The sequence below is a fragment of the Ascaphus truei genome, chromosome 8, assembly GCF_040206685.1.
Source record: "Ascaphus truei isolate aAscTru1 chromosome 8, aAscTru1.hap1, whole genome shotgun sequence".
NCBI lineage: Eukaryota > Metazoa > Chordata > Amphibia > Anura > Ascaphidae > Ascaphus > Ascaphus truei.
In genome coordinates this window covers 21,134,122-21,150,254 of record NC_134490.1, presented here as the reverse complement: position 1 = coordinate 21,150,254, position 16,133 = coordinate 21,134,122, and the positions used below count along the sequence as shown (strand labels likewise).

The 16,133-nt window shown below is 48.7% G+C and overlaps 1 protein-coding gene across 2 annotated transcripts in view; it reads right to left on the bottom strand.

Annotated features, from left to right (window-relative positions):
- Positions 1-16,133, bottom strand: part of NODAL (nodal growth differentiation factor) — a 35,268-nt gene that overhangs the window by 8,630 nt on the left and 10,505 nt on the right. Inside the window, exon 2 of one of the 2 annotated variants that reach the window (XM_075610756.1) lies at positions 1,753-2,481. In XM_075610756.1, coding sequence (XP_075466871.1) covers positions 1,753-2,481 — 729 coding nt within the window. Of the gene's footprint in view, positions 1-1,693; positions 2,482-16,133 lie in introns of both variants that reach the window. The other variant, XM_075610755.1, reaches the window with a different exon arrangement.

The window sequence follows — 16,133 nt, the reverse complement described above, 5'->3', positions numbered from 1 at the left end:
AACTGGAGAACAATACACAGAAGCTGGTGTTACACAAATTGAACGAGGCCTCCTACTGTGTAAAGATGTAAAGATTTAGATTGATCTGACTTTCCCCTCACAGCAAGTGGTCAAAGAGGCGAGAGGTGGAAACATTTCGTTTTAAGTATAGTGATCAGTCTAAATCAAAGTTAATATGCGGTACAGTATGTACAAATCTGTCCAAGTGCAGTGACTCAAAAGGATGAGATTTGGGGGATGGGGGCTGAAATATATTCACAACTGCAGAGATTATTTCTTTCAAATTATTGGAACGGGTTGGATTACTTCCAGAAAGTGAGACTTGACAAGTTGTGTACTTCAGTGGGGTGTAATATAGTCATAAATGGTGAGTGCTAAAAAAACACCTGGGCATAGATCAGAAAAATGTAAGAGTATGAAATTCAATGACTCATATTTACTAATCAGTGCTTTTCCACAAGACTCCTTACAACAGGGATGCTAAACTCCAGTCCTCATGAACACCCCCCCCCCCCCTAACAGGCCAAGTTTTCAGGATATCCCACCTCAGCACAGGTTGCTCAATCAGTCCTGCTTCAACACAGGTGCCCCAATCAGTCCCTGCTTCAGCACAGGTGGATCAATCAGAGCCTCTGAGCCATCTGAGCTGAAGGTGGAGTATCCTGAAAACCTGACCTGTTGTAGGGGAAAGGGAGCTTGAGGACTGGAGTTGAGCACCCCTACCTTACAGCAGCGGTGTGCAAAGTGGTGGGCAGAAGATTTTTTTGGGGGGGACACGGGCGGTTGCAGAGACCTCCGCGCTCTTCCCCGAGGCATTTAAATGAAATGCCAGGGATTGCGTGAGGCCTCTGCAAGTCACTTACAAGTCACTTACAATTCACTTACAATTCAGACGAGTTGCTGTGACGCATCGCCATGATGCTGCGGTGTAATGTGGAGTAACGTAACACAGCCATCTCCACGGCAACGGAATCATGTACCGTTGTGTCACGTTACCCCCGCGGCATCATTTGATGCCGCCAAATCAGGTAAGGGGGGCGTGAGAGCGAGGGGGAGCAGGCAGGGGGACGCAGCTCAAAACGTTTGCGCTCCCCTGCCTTAGAGCATACCTCATATGTGAGGTCAATTCTAGGCAGGTTGTTTTGATTGGATCAATTTAAATTTTTACACAAATTTGAACAAAAAAATACATATGGGGAGATATGTATCAAGTGCAAAGTGAAACATTGTCCTGGGGGGGGCGGGGACCGGGGTGTGCGCAGCGGGAACCGGGGTGTGTGTCCATGTCTCCGAAGCTAGTTTTATTTTATTTATTTCCCTCTGCCCACTGCCGTCCCCACAATTTCAGCAGCTAATCAATGTAAAACGTCTGGACTTTGAAACTGACATCACGCTGCTGCACAGATTGAAAAGACTCCCGCGACTGCAACAGCGTCGACGCCACACTTTGCAGCCAATGGTAGTTTCAAGACTAAACACTACCATTGGTCGCCGGGGGTCGGTGACGAACGTGTGAGCACGTGCACGTCGCGAAGTGCGCAGTGCGAACGGGGCCTTAGACACGAGACATATTGTTGTATAATCTTTCTTTACTGCTATGCACGGGTATCTCTGCACTGTACAGTATATGAAAATATATATATGATTACTATTATGTACAGTACTAGTATTGAAAAGAAAGATTGTTCCTTACCTGCATGTATGCATGGTTGGTAGGCTGGAAGTTCTCTCCCACAGGGTTTGGACACTCACCTTCACAGCGGTAGGCATTGAATTTCTTTGGTTGAAGAATCCAAGCGCCCCATCCAATCTGTTTAAAATCTACATGGAAGTCCACTTTCCTGCAAAGTGTCCTGGAGCCGCTTCCGTCCGAGACATGTCTGACACCCAAAAGGCGTTCCCTGAACATCTTGCTTCTTCTGTGTCTCCTTATGCTGATGATATTCTTTGGCGTGACTGGTGGCTGTATCTTTGCTAAGTATTTGGAGTGCTCAGCAACATGCAGCAGGGTGGCAGTCCCTGCAAACTTCCCCTTCTTTGAAAGGTTGGAAAATATAACCATCAACACCTGATGATCTGTGGCGTTGAGTTCCTGATGTCTATTTTGCATGTTGTCTGCACTTAGTGACCTTTCCTTCTGCTTGGACTGAACATGAGCACTGCTGTTTACGGTCTCAACAATGTTAAACCATTTCTGGACTATCTCCGTTGCTTTCAACATTACCCAAGCTGCTGAAGAGCTAGACTGGGGAATAGCTGGAAATGAACCCAGGTACAGATAGCTCTGGCACGATCCATTCATTTCTTGGCATGTTGACTGCTGCTGGTGAAAGATATCTACTGCCACTTTCAGCTCATTATCAAAAAGGTCCGCAAATGCAGGTAACCCAAATCTGAGTTCTGCAAACTGAAGCTCCTCTTCTCGGCTAAGGGTTGAGAAGTCAAAAACAAGTACACACCGGCTTCCTATCCAATCAAAATCTAAAAGAAGGCAAAACAAACAGGGGCATTAAACAAATACATCCATCTAAACAGAATGAATACGTCGGTAATAGTACAAGTCCCTGTAAGATTAGCCTAAAGGCCATCAGATTTCAGAGAACTTCAAGTTTAATGACAATGTAACAAAGTGAGTGTAAACTATTGCCCCAATTATTTAAAGCAGGGTTCTTCAACTTGCGGCTCATGGGCCAATTCTAGCCCAATACTGGTTTTGGAATGGCCCTTAAACCGGCTGCTCCAGCTAATTTAATTGCAGTTAAGTTACGTAGTAGATGAGATTGAAAAAAGACATATGTCCGTCAAGTTCAACCTAAGTTAAGTGCGATTTTTAATGCTGAAAGTCACTTCTAAGCATGGTTAATATGAATATGATACAATAGCATGGTGCGCTCATGAAAACATGATACTTGCCATCGGTGCTCCCCGCACCTAAGTGGATCCCGCCGACAATCCGCAGGCGTAAAGAGGTTGGCACATTGGTGGTCTTGGTAAAAAAAAATCTTTTGGATACTTTTTTTTACTAATACTAATAGATACAGGTATTATACAAAGCTTAATAAACACACGGAACGTGGCAGCGGGCTTATAACAGTTTGGGTTTAACTAAATGACCCTTACTCATGAGAATACTAACATTGAAGTATTTAACTATGTATTTTGTCACATTGGCTGTAGCATTGGATATTTTTGTCTTTATTATACAAAGCTTGCAAGATGTTTAGTTAAATATTTATAAGTCGTCTTAAATATATGTTAAATAAACCCTCTAATGGACCTTCTATTTATATATTTTTGTGATCTGGCCCCTGCTAGTTGAGATTTGAGAAGCACCAGAAGGTACGAATTGAGGTTAAATCATGTTAATGCGAAGACAAATATGCAATATAACTAACATACGGGTTGTGGGGATCCCGTCATACAGAACCTACCAGAGACACTTACATCCACCACCAGTCTAAGTTCTTTCAAATCTAAGGCTGTCACACATTTTTATCTGGTCTGTAACTGTTTCATACGCCCATAACATAAATTATCTTTAACTGTGCACGCAATGTCTTGTATATAATGTATACCCTGCTCATTATGTAACTATTTGTAACCATGTATTATTTATCTTAACTCTGTGCCCAGGACATACTTGAAAACGAGAGGTAACTGTCAATGTATTACTTCCTGGTAAAATATTTTATAAATAAATAAATAAAATACCTTCGAAAATAATTCTACTTCAAAAGAAATTATAACGGGAGTGTATCATTTTCTGGAGTATATAAACATAGAGAAATATTCTCAAATACAGAATGAAGTCATTACAGTTCAGGTTCAATGCAGCTCAAGGTTCCTGATTCAAATCTGTGCAATCATAGAAATGCCACCAAAATGTCTAAAGCTTCAATATATTAAGCACATTTATTAGACTAAGCAAGCGTTTAAACACACGTCTATATATTAATTTATGCCTGTCATGCTGTTATTTATATATACCCTATCATAATACAATCCTCTATTTCTAAGATGGTGTTAACACGACCTGCCTACTCCTCGTTCATCAAATGTATTAAACGTAAGCACTAGTGCAGGGGCGGCCAGGTCCACGCCTCAAGGGCCTCCAACAGGACAGGTTTTCAGGATATCCCTGCTTCAGCACAGGTGACTCAATCAGTGGCTCAGTCTACGACACAAAGCAATACAAACCTTCAAAAAAGTGCGTTGTATGTAGGACGTATCATTTGTTTATCTAAAATGGATGTCGACGCCTCCCTCATGTTGAAACCCTGATCGATACAATTTAAATGAAGACAATATTATGTGTATTTTTTTTTATTTATAACTAGTGGAACGGGTATTCCCTGTGAATACAGACGCTACTGATACTGTATATTACCTGTGTGGCTCTCAGGAGGCTAAGCCTCCGCTCGGGGAGCCTGGGGTACATACATATGTAACGGGTTTTCTGGACTAGCCTGACCCACCCAATCTGATATTGGCCCCTGTGGTCTAACCAGTCCCCATTACAGTGTGATGTCTGGTGGTGCACCTGTTGGCAACAGGACTCCTGAGTCTCCCGCATGATGTTGTGTTGGGGATTGCCAACCCAGACAGGCAGCTGAGGTAGTGTGCTTGAGTCCTACCTGCCCTCCACAATGGGTGAATTTAGCCCTCCATTGTTCACCGTACTTCCCTTTGAAAGGTATAGTCCTCCTAATGTAGGGATTCCCTATCCCCGCAGGGATATCTCCCCTGTGACCAGGTCCCTGGTCACAGTTCCATACACTGTCCTTCCAACAACTTCTTAACTCCTCCTCTATAACTCAGCAAACACACTCTCTACTACCTAACTTTTGATCAGTGCTGTGCCTTATGTATCCTCTGGGGGCTGACACAACTCTGACATCACTAACCGTGGAGTCAGGGCCTGTGACCACTCCCATCCATACATAGGGCACCTCACCAGGGTGTGAGGGCAAACCTCCATGATTACTGCTGGCATGCCCATAACTTACCAGGCCTTACTGTCAGCAGGAGAGATGACTGCAGCCATTTTACAGCATGGCTACACATATAACTATCTCGTGGTGCAACGCCTCCACCTGGGAGGGATCCCAACGGAGTGGGAGGAAGCCCTCACAGGAAACAATCACGATACGCACACTGGTGTAAAACAGGACTGGCTTTACTAAACTGGCACATAACTTATATTCTATATATATATATCACATTCAATGCTAGCACTGGGGTAAAGTATAATGTAACCCCGCTCCCACCACCGTGTACCCCCACACCGTGTCCACAGTATAACCTCCCTTGTCCCGTGGTCAGTGCTGCCTCTATGTGCGAGTACTCGTGTGGTGCACGTGCATAACAATACCTGCCCAGTGCGACGGCACCAGGGCGTTCAAAGGATCTTGCAAAGGATCCGACGACCTTCCTGGTGACGTCCGGTTCCTCCGGTGAGATGATCGGTCAGGGCTGGCCACCCTTGGTACAGTTCCACTCTCTCTGTGGAGTAGGCTTGATCCCAAGCCTCTGGATGGGAAGCGCACCCTCACCTCCTTCCCCTAGCCTCTCCTGGTGCTGACTCGCTAGTGGGGGCTCTGTGACAGCTTCCTCTTTCACTGCTTAAGAGGAGCATAACACCCTATTGGTTCCTTGGCGTCAGATGGGGTGTCCTAGGCTCATGGGACTTGTAGTCCCTGCTCAGAGCCTGCTCCTCATTGGTGGGGTTTCGCACGCTTCTAACTGCGCATGCGCGACCTGTCCGAGGGCCTCCGCACTTCTGCCCTAACTGCGCATGCGCCAGGCAATCTAAGATGGCGGCGCCCTGCTATGGGAGCCGCCGGGAGTCCCTGCTCATGATCGCTGCCGTGAGTACCTGGAGGGGGGTTCGCAAAGCAGAGGGGGACCTGGCTACATCCTCCCCCTGGTAAAAACCCCAACACCCTCATTTGGGACACATAATTTAGGTAACTATATACAGCAGTTATATAATGAAAATGGCACAACATCATTATATAATAAAAATGCAGCAATTAAATACGATCTTACACTTATCAGCTTTATATCAGATTGTACATTTCATTGAACATCACAATGACGGAATGCACTTTGCTGCGAGCCCACTGCTGAGCCTCATAATGGGGTGCCCCAATTTGGTCATAGGTTACCCGATTTGGAGGGTACCTTACTCTTTGGCTCCTACGGAGCTGTTCTTCAGCAACTCCCTCTGGGGCATAATAGGTACAGTCCTGAGGCTCAGCATCTACCCTTGATGGGATAAATATCTCTGAACAGTCTCTGTTTGGCACAAAGCACGGGCTCTGTGGATCCAAAGGCTGGCCTGTTGGTGTCACCTTAGTAGGCGTTGGCCTACGGGGCCCTTTACCCGTAGCTCCTCCGGGAGATGCCCCTTTAGTGTGTAGCCATGTGTAAGATTGGTGTACATATCTCTTTCTCATGCTGGCAGTAAACCTGGTAAGTATGCAGGATTGCCAGCAACAATCAATGGAGGTTTGCCCTCAAACCCTGGTGAGGTGTCATATATCCCCAAAGGAAGTGACAACATGCAATGTGCCCACACTTAGTGGTACAGAGCAGGTTTGTTCTCTGGGGGGTGATATAAGACACAGCACTGCCTAAAGTTAGAAGTTCAGTTTCCTGTTGTTGTGCTGCCTCTGTTCAGTGAGAGGCACGTGAAGGTCTGCAACAGTGTTATGCTAGCTGTGAGTCAGTGAGCAGACGCAGGACATTGGGCAGAGTTAGAGGAGCTGACAGACAGAGCAGCTCAAGAGATGAGCTGAGAGAGACAAAGCAGCTCAGGAGAGGAGATTACAGCAGCCAGAGAAGCTGGGGAATCTCTTTGAGAGTAAAGGTGGAAAGCAGCTCTATTAGGGAGAATACCATCAAGCGGGAGACTCAGGAGTCCTGTTACTTGCAGGTGCACCACCATACACGATCACATAATGGGGACCGGTTAGACCACACGGGCCAATGTGAGATTGGGTGGGTCATTCAAGGGGGGTCCACCCGTTACATTTGGAGGCGCTGCTGAGATACCTGTTAACAGGACAGGCTTTTGCTAGGCACACGCTAGGAAACAGGGAGAGTGTCTTCTGCCACTTTGTGCTGCGTGGGACGGAACCAGGGGTAGTCGGGGAGCTGCTGGAGCTGCAGGCCGCACAGACGCCTTGGGATCCGCTAGAGGTTAGAGGGTCTGGAGCAGGGGACTATTGCTGTCCTAGTCGCCTTGAGGTAGCGCTAGTGGGGGATGCCTGAAGGGGTAAACTGGTAACTTAGGGCAGGAATTCTGGAAGGGTCCGCGCTAGGCTAGCCAACAGTAGGTCGACGCCCAAAGTACTGCATGGAAGAGCCAGAGTACTCTAGTCTCCATTCCAGATCACTTACCAAGGAGCACAGACTGGAGGAAGGAGATACAGTAGACACAGCAAGAGTGAGCCTATCCTGAGGTAGTGCAAACACGAGTCAGATCTACATTAGGTACACAAGGTGGTGCACAAGGCATTTTATTGCATCGGTGTGGCAGCTGTCCCGCAGAGAGAAGCTCCATGTACAAGAATCCAGTATACAGTGACCTAGAGAGAACCGTCAGAATGGAGGATCTGCAGAGCGCAGAAGGTCCAGGATGGCGGGCAAACGAAGAGATCGCACCTGTTCTGTGCGAGGTTGAAGAACAAGCTACAGAAGAGACTTTTGTGAGCCTGTTGGAGACTGGCGTGACAGCTGTGGCTGCGCCGGGTTTGTCCTGTCTATGCTCTCGGGAAAGTAACCTCGAGGCTAGTGAGGACGACAGTGTTGCTAGCTGGGAGGAACGAAATGGACTTTGTTATTATTCAATATACAAACAGCCAAACGCTACCTCAAATGTGATGAAGAAAGATAATACGACCCAAGATAGCGGTTCCCGCGTTCCCGGGACACCGCGTGGGCCAGCTGCAGAAAGTCTTGCAACTTTGCAGTTTGCTGGTTGTTGGCCAGGATTGGCGCCAACGAGAAAACCCCACCCTGTTGGGGAGTTTGGTGCGAAAGCTGGAGCCGCGCCTTCATGGACTATGACTCACTCCGCCCCTGTGCTGGGTCAGCCTACAAGTCTACGAGACCCTCCTCTAGAGTCCACCAGGGGGAGTGCGCACATTGAACTGCCAGTAGCAACTTCTGTTCCCCCTAAGAAAGAAACAGAATGCAGCAAACCACAACCTCAGCTACCAGGGGCATGGCGGGCCAGAGGAGGGACTTACCCCTTTCATTTGTGCCCGTGTATACATAAAGTGAGGAAGGGTGATATGATCTTTGCCTGTTATTCATTGCCTAAAGGATTCCGGGAAGTATCCAATGACGGAATCACCAGCTTGAGGTGTGAGGACTCTGATTGTGTATCTCTGGGAAAAGAACTTGTTTGGGGAGCTACTTTCTTTGCAAAAGGAGCAAACCAGCTTGTGTCTAGCCCTTATCTGCCTAAGCGTGAGGAGTTCCAAGCCCCGATGACAGAGACGGCTCCAGATCCAGTTCCAAAACCGGAACCCCAGATGATGGAACCATTCCTGACGGAATCAACGAAGGGTAAGGTGACTGCCCAGGGAGAAGGGGGATCGCTACCACTGGTACCGCCGGAACAGGACCGCTTCAGGCCGATGGCCACCAGCGAATGCGACGCGCCCCGACGCTGTTCACCTGCGGAGATGTCCCTACCCCCATCCTGTACTACTGAAGACAGTAGTCAACCAGCTGTGGTGATGTGCCAGCCGGCGTACCACACAAGTGAAGCTGAAGATAAAGAGACATTTATCCCATCTGCTGCGGACCATGATGTAGGCCCGTATGCCCTACAACGCCCAGTCCGGCCTACCACAGAGGAACCCATTGCAAGGCAGCGGAGTGGTGAGGAACCTCCTAACCCCCCACAGGCGCCGGTGGTGGCAATGGTGGAGAAAGGCCTAGCCCAGGCCCGGACGGAGCGGAGAGCAGAACCATCACTTCCAGTGGCGGATGTCGTTCTGGAGGAAGAGGTTCCGGTTGGGAACCCAACGCAAGATGGCGGCGAGTCCAGCGAGATGGCCGTGTCCTCGCGGCCAAGCAGCTGTACCAGGAAGCCTGGGTCCGGGAAGAGACAGCAGGCCCTGCGGAAGCCTGGGAATATGGACACAGGTGAACCAGAGTGCCAGTCCGATGGTACCGGGCAAGGTAGCGAGAAGTTGCGGGTCGTAGCCCCGCGTATGCCGGCAGTGTTTCCCTATGCCAACCCTCGGCCATAGTTAAAACCCCTGCCCCTGTCACTTTTTCCTATGGGTTCCAGTCTAGCCAAGGGTTGTCTGAGGAGTCCCGAGCCACTTTTGAAGAATGGACTGGGGAAAATCTGGACTGGGGTGACTGTTTTGCCTCCGATGAGGGATCGGGGAGAGAAATGTCTATGCAACGAATGTTATACTGCACTAATGATGACAATCGTACTGTTATGGTGGGGTGTGAACATAAGAGCCTTGGGTCAAATTTTGGGTCCCCAGGAACATTGGGAGTGTCGTCTGGGAATTTGGGTAATGTTGCTCATATTGTGCCTATTGCCCGGGGAACCCCCTATGTGCCGCCAGTGTCGGCAAGAGTTGTTAGGGGTCGCCAAAAGTGGTTACGTTATTTTCACCATCCATGGGAGGGAGAAAGTAAGTTCAAAATGGGTTCCCCTGATGAAGATAGGGGATATGGCACTGATGAAGAGGAAGGATCGGGGGAAGAAAATTGGGATCCTGGCGGATTAGATGAGAAGTGGTGTAGTCAAGAGGGGCTAGTCTACATCTCCAGGAGATGCCTTGGGGAAATGTATGGGCATGATCTTCTCAGTTCACTAGCATCCAAGCCAGAGTTGTGGGCTGATTGTGGGTGTCTAGTATGTCACCTAGCTTGTTACAGCATTGCTGCTCTAAACCCAGTAGACCATGCTGTGCGCAAACCACCTTAAGAGGGTAGAGTAGTCCCAGTAATGGATACTCCAGCATGGAGTAATCCTAGTTGTTATACATCTAAAGTTAGGCTGTATCTGTTATTGTGTTATGAAAAGATATGTACTGTAAAAATGTGTTGTTATGTTTTGCAGTGCTACCTGAATGAAGGTTCCGCAAATTTAGATCCCAGCCGGGTCGTTGGGGTTCCACCAGGGGGAGAATGTAGCCATGTGTAAGATTGGTGTACATATCTCTTTCTCATGCTGGCAGTAAACCTGGTAAGTATGCAGGATTGCCAGCAACAATCAATGGAGGTTTTCCTCAAACCCTGGTGAGGTGTCATATATCCCCAAAGGAAGTGGCAACATGCAATGTGCCCACACTTAGTGGTACAGAGCAGGTTTGTTCTCTGGGGGGTGATATAAGACACAGCACTGCCTAAAGTTAGAAGTTCAGTTTCCTGTTGTTGTGCTGCCTCTGTTCAGTGAGAGGCACGTGAAGGTCTGCAACAGTGTTGCAGTGTCTCATGCTAGCTGTGAGTCAGTGAATAGACGCAGGACATTGGGCAGAGTTAGAGGAGCTGACAGAAAGAGCAGCTCAAGAGAGGAGCTGAGAGAGACAAAGCAGCTCAGGAGAGGAGATTACAGCAGCCAGAGAAGCTGGGGAATCTCTTTGAGAGTAAAGGTGGAAAGCAGCTCTATTAGGGAGAAGGGACCTTCCTAATGGAGTGCTGCAAAGAGATGAGCGGCTGGGTTGCTAGCTGTGAGGGGCAGCTTGCACATACCATGCAAATAAAGATGTCTTGTTCGCATATACATCCACTGTGTGAGTGTGAAGTTACTCAGCAGTGGATGGCACCACCAAGAAGGAGTTCCTCGCCAGGACCATCTCCCTGTGGAAGCACAGATCCTGATGAGGTGGAGGCGCTGCACATGAAGTAAGTTGGACTCGCACCCACTACCTCAGCTACCTGTCCTGATGACATCCCCTAATACCATCAAGCAGGAGACTCAGGAGTCCTGTTACTTGCAGGTGCACCACCATACACGATCACGTAATGGGGACCAGTTGGACCACACGGGCCAATGTGAGATTGGGTGGGTCAGACAAGGGGGTCCACCCGTTACAAGTGGAATAGTCCCTTTGAGAGGGTCCTTCCATAGGGTCTTCAGGAGTTTCAGAGTTGGTGTAATTATTTACAGTCTCTTGACCAATCTCTGAGAAATCGGACTCACCATTCAGCGGTGTGGCCAGTATTTCTGCTTCCTCGTCTCCCACTTGTGGAATGGGGAGAAGATGATTACGATGCCAAACCTTTACTCGGCCTTCAGTGTCTTTGATGCGATAGACCGGGAGGCCAGGCATCTGTGACTCTACCTCATATACACCATCTCTCCATCGGTCCGCCAATTTATGTTTTCCTGGGACTCCCAGATTACGATGCAACACAGTGTCCCCAGGACGTAGCTCCCGATATTTGACTTTATGGTTGTATCGTCTTTTGTTGACGGCATTCAGTTTAGCTGCAGACTTCTCTGTTGGTAAGCTTGTTGCAAACTGTCCTTAAGTCTTTGCACATATTTGAAATGGGTAGCATTGTGTATCCCATCTGTTGACACTCGAAGACGTACATCTACTGGCAGTCTCGCCTCTCGCCCAAACATAAGGAAGTATGGGGAGAATCCAGTTGACTCATGGCGGGTACAGTTGTACGCGTGTACCAAGGCCTCCACGTGTCAACTCCATTCAGTTTTCTGCGCACCCTTCAGGGTTCCGAGCATGTCCAACAAGGTCCTATTAAATCGTTCTGGCAAAGCGTCTCCTTCAGGATGGTACAGAGTCGTCCGCGATTTAGCAATATTCAGCATTTTGAGCAATTCCCGGATCAGAGTGCTCTCAAAATCTCGACCTTGGTCTGAGTGAAGCCGGTTTGGAAGACCGTAGTGAACGAAGTACTTCTCCCATAGTATTTTTGCCACTGTGATGGCTTTCTGGTCTTTCGTGGGGAAGGCCTGAGCATACCGGGTGTAATGGTCCGTGGACCAGCACGTTACATATTCCTCGGGTATTGGGCTCAATGCACAGAAAGTCCATACACACTAGGTCCATTGGGCCAGAACTCTTTAGGTGGCCCATGGGCGTTGCTCTTGTAGGCAAGGTCTTGCGTTGTATACACCGGGAACAACGGCGGCAGTGTTGTTCTACCGCTTCTCGCATTTTGGGCCAGAAGAAGCGGTCTCTGACCAACCCAAAGGTCTTCTCTACACCGAGATGCCCATGTTCATCATGTAGAGACTTCAATACCATATATCATAAGTTTTGGGGTAGAACTAGTTGTCGCCTATCAGGGTGGTCGTGATATTGTACTACCCTATAAAGCAAGCAATTGTCAATTTCAAACTTGTCCACCTCACGCATTACCAACGCGATCAATTCTCTGGGAGCACGTTTCAGTAGAGCTGGATTCTTCCTTTGAACAGCTTGCCGAATGATTCTAATTACCGGATCTCTCATTTGGTAGTCCACTAGGTCTTTCCAACGTATTACCTTGTCATGAGTTATATTCATTCCCTTGGGATCGCAGTAGGCGGCTGGGATAGCCTGCGACCAGCGTCCTAAGGAATCTGCAACCCGTAGTTCGGAGAAGGCCACTTGATCATTGATGACGGCAGCTATGCTACACATTGCTCGCATCCCTGGCCCTGGGATTTCTTCCCACTCATCATCATCGGGAGTAGCACTTAGTCCTGGTCATCGGGATAGAGCGTCAGCGCCAATGTTCAAAGGCCCCAGCTTATACTTCAGAGAGAATCTGTAATTACATAGAGTTGCCAGCCATCGGTGCCCTGCTGCATCCAATTTGGCAGAGGTATTGATGTACATGAGGGGATTGTTATCCGTCCTTACCTCAAACGTAACACCGTAAAGATAATCATGGAGTTTTTCCGTGATCGCCCATTTGAGAGCCAGGAACTCTAACTTGTGTACAGGGTATTTTTGTTCACTGGGTGTCAGACTGCGGCTGACGTAGGCTACGGGCCGAAGGCCCTTGGGGTGTTTCTAATGAAAAACGGCGCCCAGTCCATTGAGACTGGCATCCACATGCAGAACGTATGGTTGTTCTGGATCGGCATACGCAAACTTACAGATCGGCATACGGTCAGGCTTTTCTTCAAATTCAGGCAGGCCTGTTCACACTCGAACGTCCACTTATCGCCAAACGGTTGACGGGCCGACGTGGCCTTCCTTCCTATATCTTCGGGATATATCTTCAAAAGATTGTTCAGGGGTTTAGCTTGACTGGAGTACCCTTCCACGAAGCGACGGTAATACCCAGAAGCCCAGGAATGATCGCAGTTCCGTGACATTCTCGGGACGAGGCCAGTTCACTACCGCTTCTACTTTGGCCGGATCGGTGGCAATTCCTTGAACAGACACGATGTGTCCCACGTAAGTCACCGAGGTGTGACAGAACCGACACTTATCGAGGGACAACTTCAATCCTTCTTTTCCAAGACGGTCTATCACCTTAAGCAGCCTATCTTCGTGCTCCTCCAGGGTCTTCCCGAAGACAATGATGTCGTCCAGGTAGACTAGACACTCCCGAGGGCTCATGTCTCTGATAGTTTTCTCCATCAGTCGCTGGAAGGTAGCAGGGGCCCCACATATAACTTGGGGCATACGCGTAAATTGGTAGAAACCCAGGGGGCCAGACGAAGGCAGTCTTTTCCTGGTCCTCTGCACTCATAGGTACCTGGTAGTACCCAGATCTTAAGTCGAGAACACTGAACCATTGGCTCCCGGTTAGAGCATTCAGAATCTCTTCAATGCGAGGAAGGTTGTATTGGTCGGGTACCGTATGATTATTCAGGGTTCGATAATCGACACACAGTCTTACGGATCTGTTTTTCTTCCTTACCACCACTATGGATGACGCATAAGGACTCAGAGACTCCGTCAAAATCCCAGCGGTCTCCATTTCTTTCAGGATGTTCCTTACATCGTCCACATCCCTGGGGGCGATGCGACGAAAGCTTCCACGGAACGGAGTGGTGTCACTCAACCTAATGGTGTGTTGGGCACTGCGACTGCAACCCACATCCATCTCACTGGTGGAAAACACCGTCCTTCGTTCATTCAACTGGGCTATCAGTCGACCCTTCCACTTAGTTGGCAGCGTCGAGCCTCCGAAGTTGAAATCCAGATCGATTAACTGCTTATCCCCTGCAGCGGCGTTCACCTGTGGCACTGTTTCCACAGGGCTGACTGGATATATGCGGCCCAAACTTCGTCCTGCAACAAGGTCCATTGGGAATGGGGAGATATTCTGAACATATACGTAGGTTCGTAGAGGAATTTTAGTCGTCCACTCTCTCACTTCGGGTATTACCCTATACCCTCTCTGAACCTCTTCCTCAGGGGTACTCTCCAGAAAGAAAAGATGATTGGTCTCATCTCGATCGGGATAACAGCACCAGACGGCCATACGTTGCACTCCCCCTGGTAAAATGGTCGTCAGTCCGCGTTGACGATTGTAGAGGTCCCCATGACGCTCTAAGGCATATACCCAGTTGCACTCCTCCCATAGTACAGGGTCAAGGAGTGGATCGGCCATTGGTAATTCGTTGGTCTCTTTTAGGTATGCTCTGATTACAGCTCGCACTATATCAGTATTCGTTCCCAAGATGATCGGGTACTGACACTGTCCTTGAGGCTTCGGACATACCATTGCTTCCACATGCATGGGATGCTTCTTGCCAGTGTTCAGTTGGAGTATCTCCAGTTGAACTCCATCGATGGGGTAATCTTCGTTACTTAACCCCCTCACCTTCATATGTTCCGCCGACCGCAGGGGACAGTGTTTGAGGTGTTGGTCATAGAATTGTCTGTATATTATGGTCACTTGGGATACGGTGTCCAGTAGAGCAAAGGCATAGATCCCTTCTAATACCACACGCACGATGGCAGATGGGCCTACCTGACTGTAAGCATCCCCTGGTGGAGTTCCATCATCGGGGCTTAGGTCAGTAGGAGCTTCGGGAGGCGCAGGGGTGGCCTCGGATATCTTGGCTTCTGTGGTCTATATCCGGCAGATCATGGACCTAGCCGAGCTTCTTTTACTTGGAGTTTTTTTTTCTTGGTTGACTCATTCGGGGCACTCTCTGGAGAAATGGCCCTTCTGTCCACAGCCATAGCAGACGATATCCTTGGGATCAAATAGTCTTGGGTAAGTGGGGGAAGATTTCGCCGAAGTTCATTGAGGGCGACTTGGGTGGCTCCTCTTCTTCTTTGACAGGTTTCTTGATCCGGCGAGTGGAGGCTCCCTGAATGTCACTCGTAAGCTGTTCTTTGATCTTGGTGGACGTATGTAGTTTGGTATAGGCTTCATGTCCCTTGACTAGCCCTTGCCTAGCCCCAAAATGTCCATGAATGTAGGGGGAGGCCCCTCCATTAGTGAGCACCTAATCATAATCACTATGTGATGCGTGGGAATGGCTCCTCGGAGGAACTGCTTTCGCCGGTATTCGTCCATATCTGAGGCTGGAATGAGGCCGCAAGTTCGCAATTTCCAAAGTACCAGCTGAATTCGTTGAAGGAAATCTGACAGGTCTTCTTTCTCTTTCTGTCTGAGACCATAATATTTGTATCACAGCTTACTTTCCTCTTCTTCTTTGCCATAGATCTGGACTAACAAATCTACCATCTGATGAGTAGAGAGATCAGGGTCCTGGTCGCGCTGTGCACTGACCATGGTGGATGCCGGGGGTCTGAGACTTTCTAGGATTCTCTGCGGTCTTACCGCTTCAGAGCAGGGCCATTCATCGATCACCTTGAGTGTGTGTTCCTTCCAAGACTCGATGCCTTCCTCAGCTGTGGGGACAGGAACCGTTCCTGAAAACGCCTTCAGCTTCCGGTAATTCTGAGCTTGTGCTGACGTAGTTATAGCTTCCACAAGCTGCGGGAATGTCACTCCCAGCATGGAGCCGCCACTAGCTGAGGGACTTGCGATTCCCGCTCCCATGTTAGGGGTTGGTGTGAAGCTGCTCATTAATCTGTTAAGGGCCGGTGATGTTGGTGGGCTACCGGCCCAGCTGGTAGCCCCTTGCCTTGCATCAGAAAGGAAAGTCACTCGTGGTAGGGATACGTCCGATCTGATGGGAGTACTGGTGGCCATATCTTTGC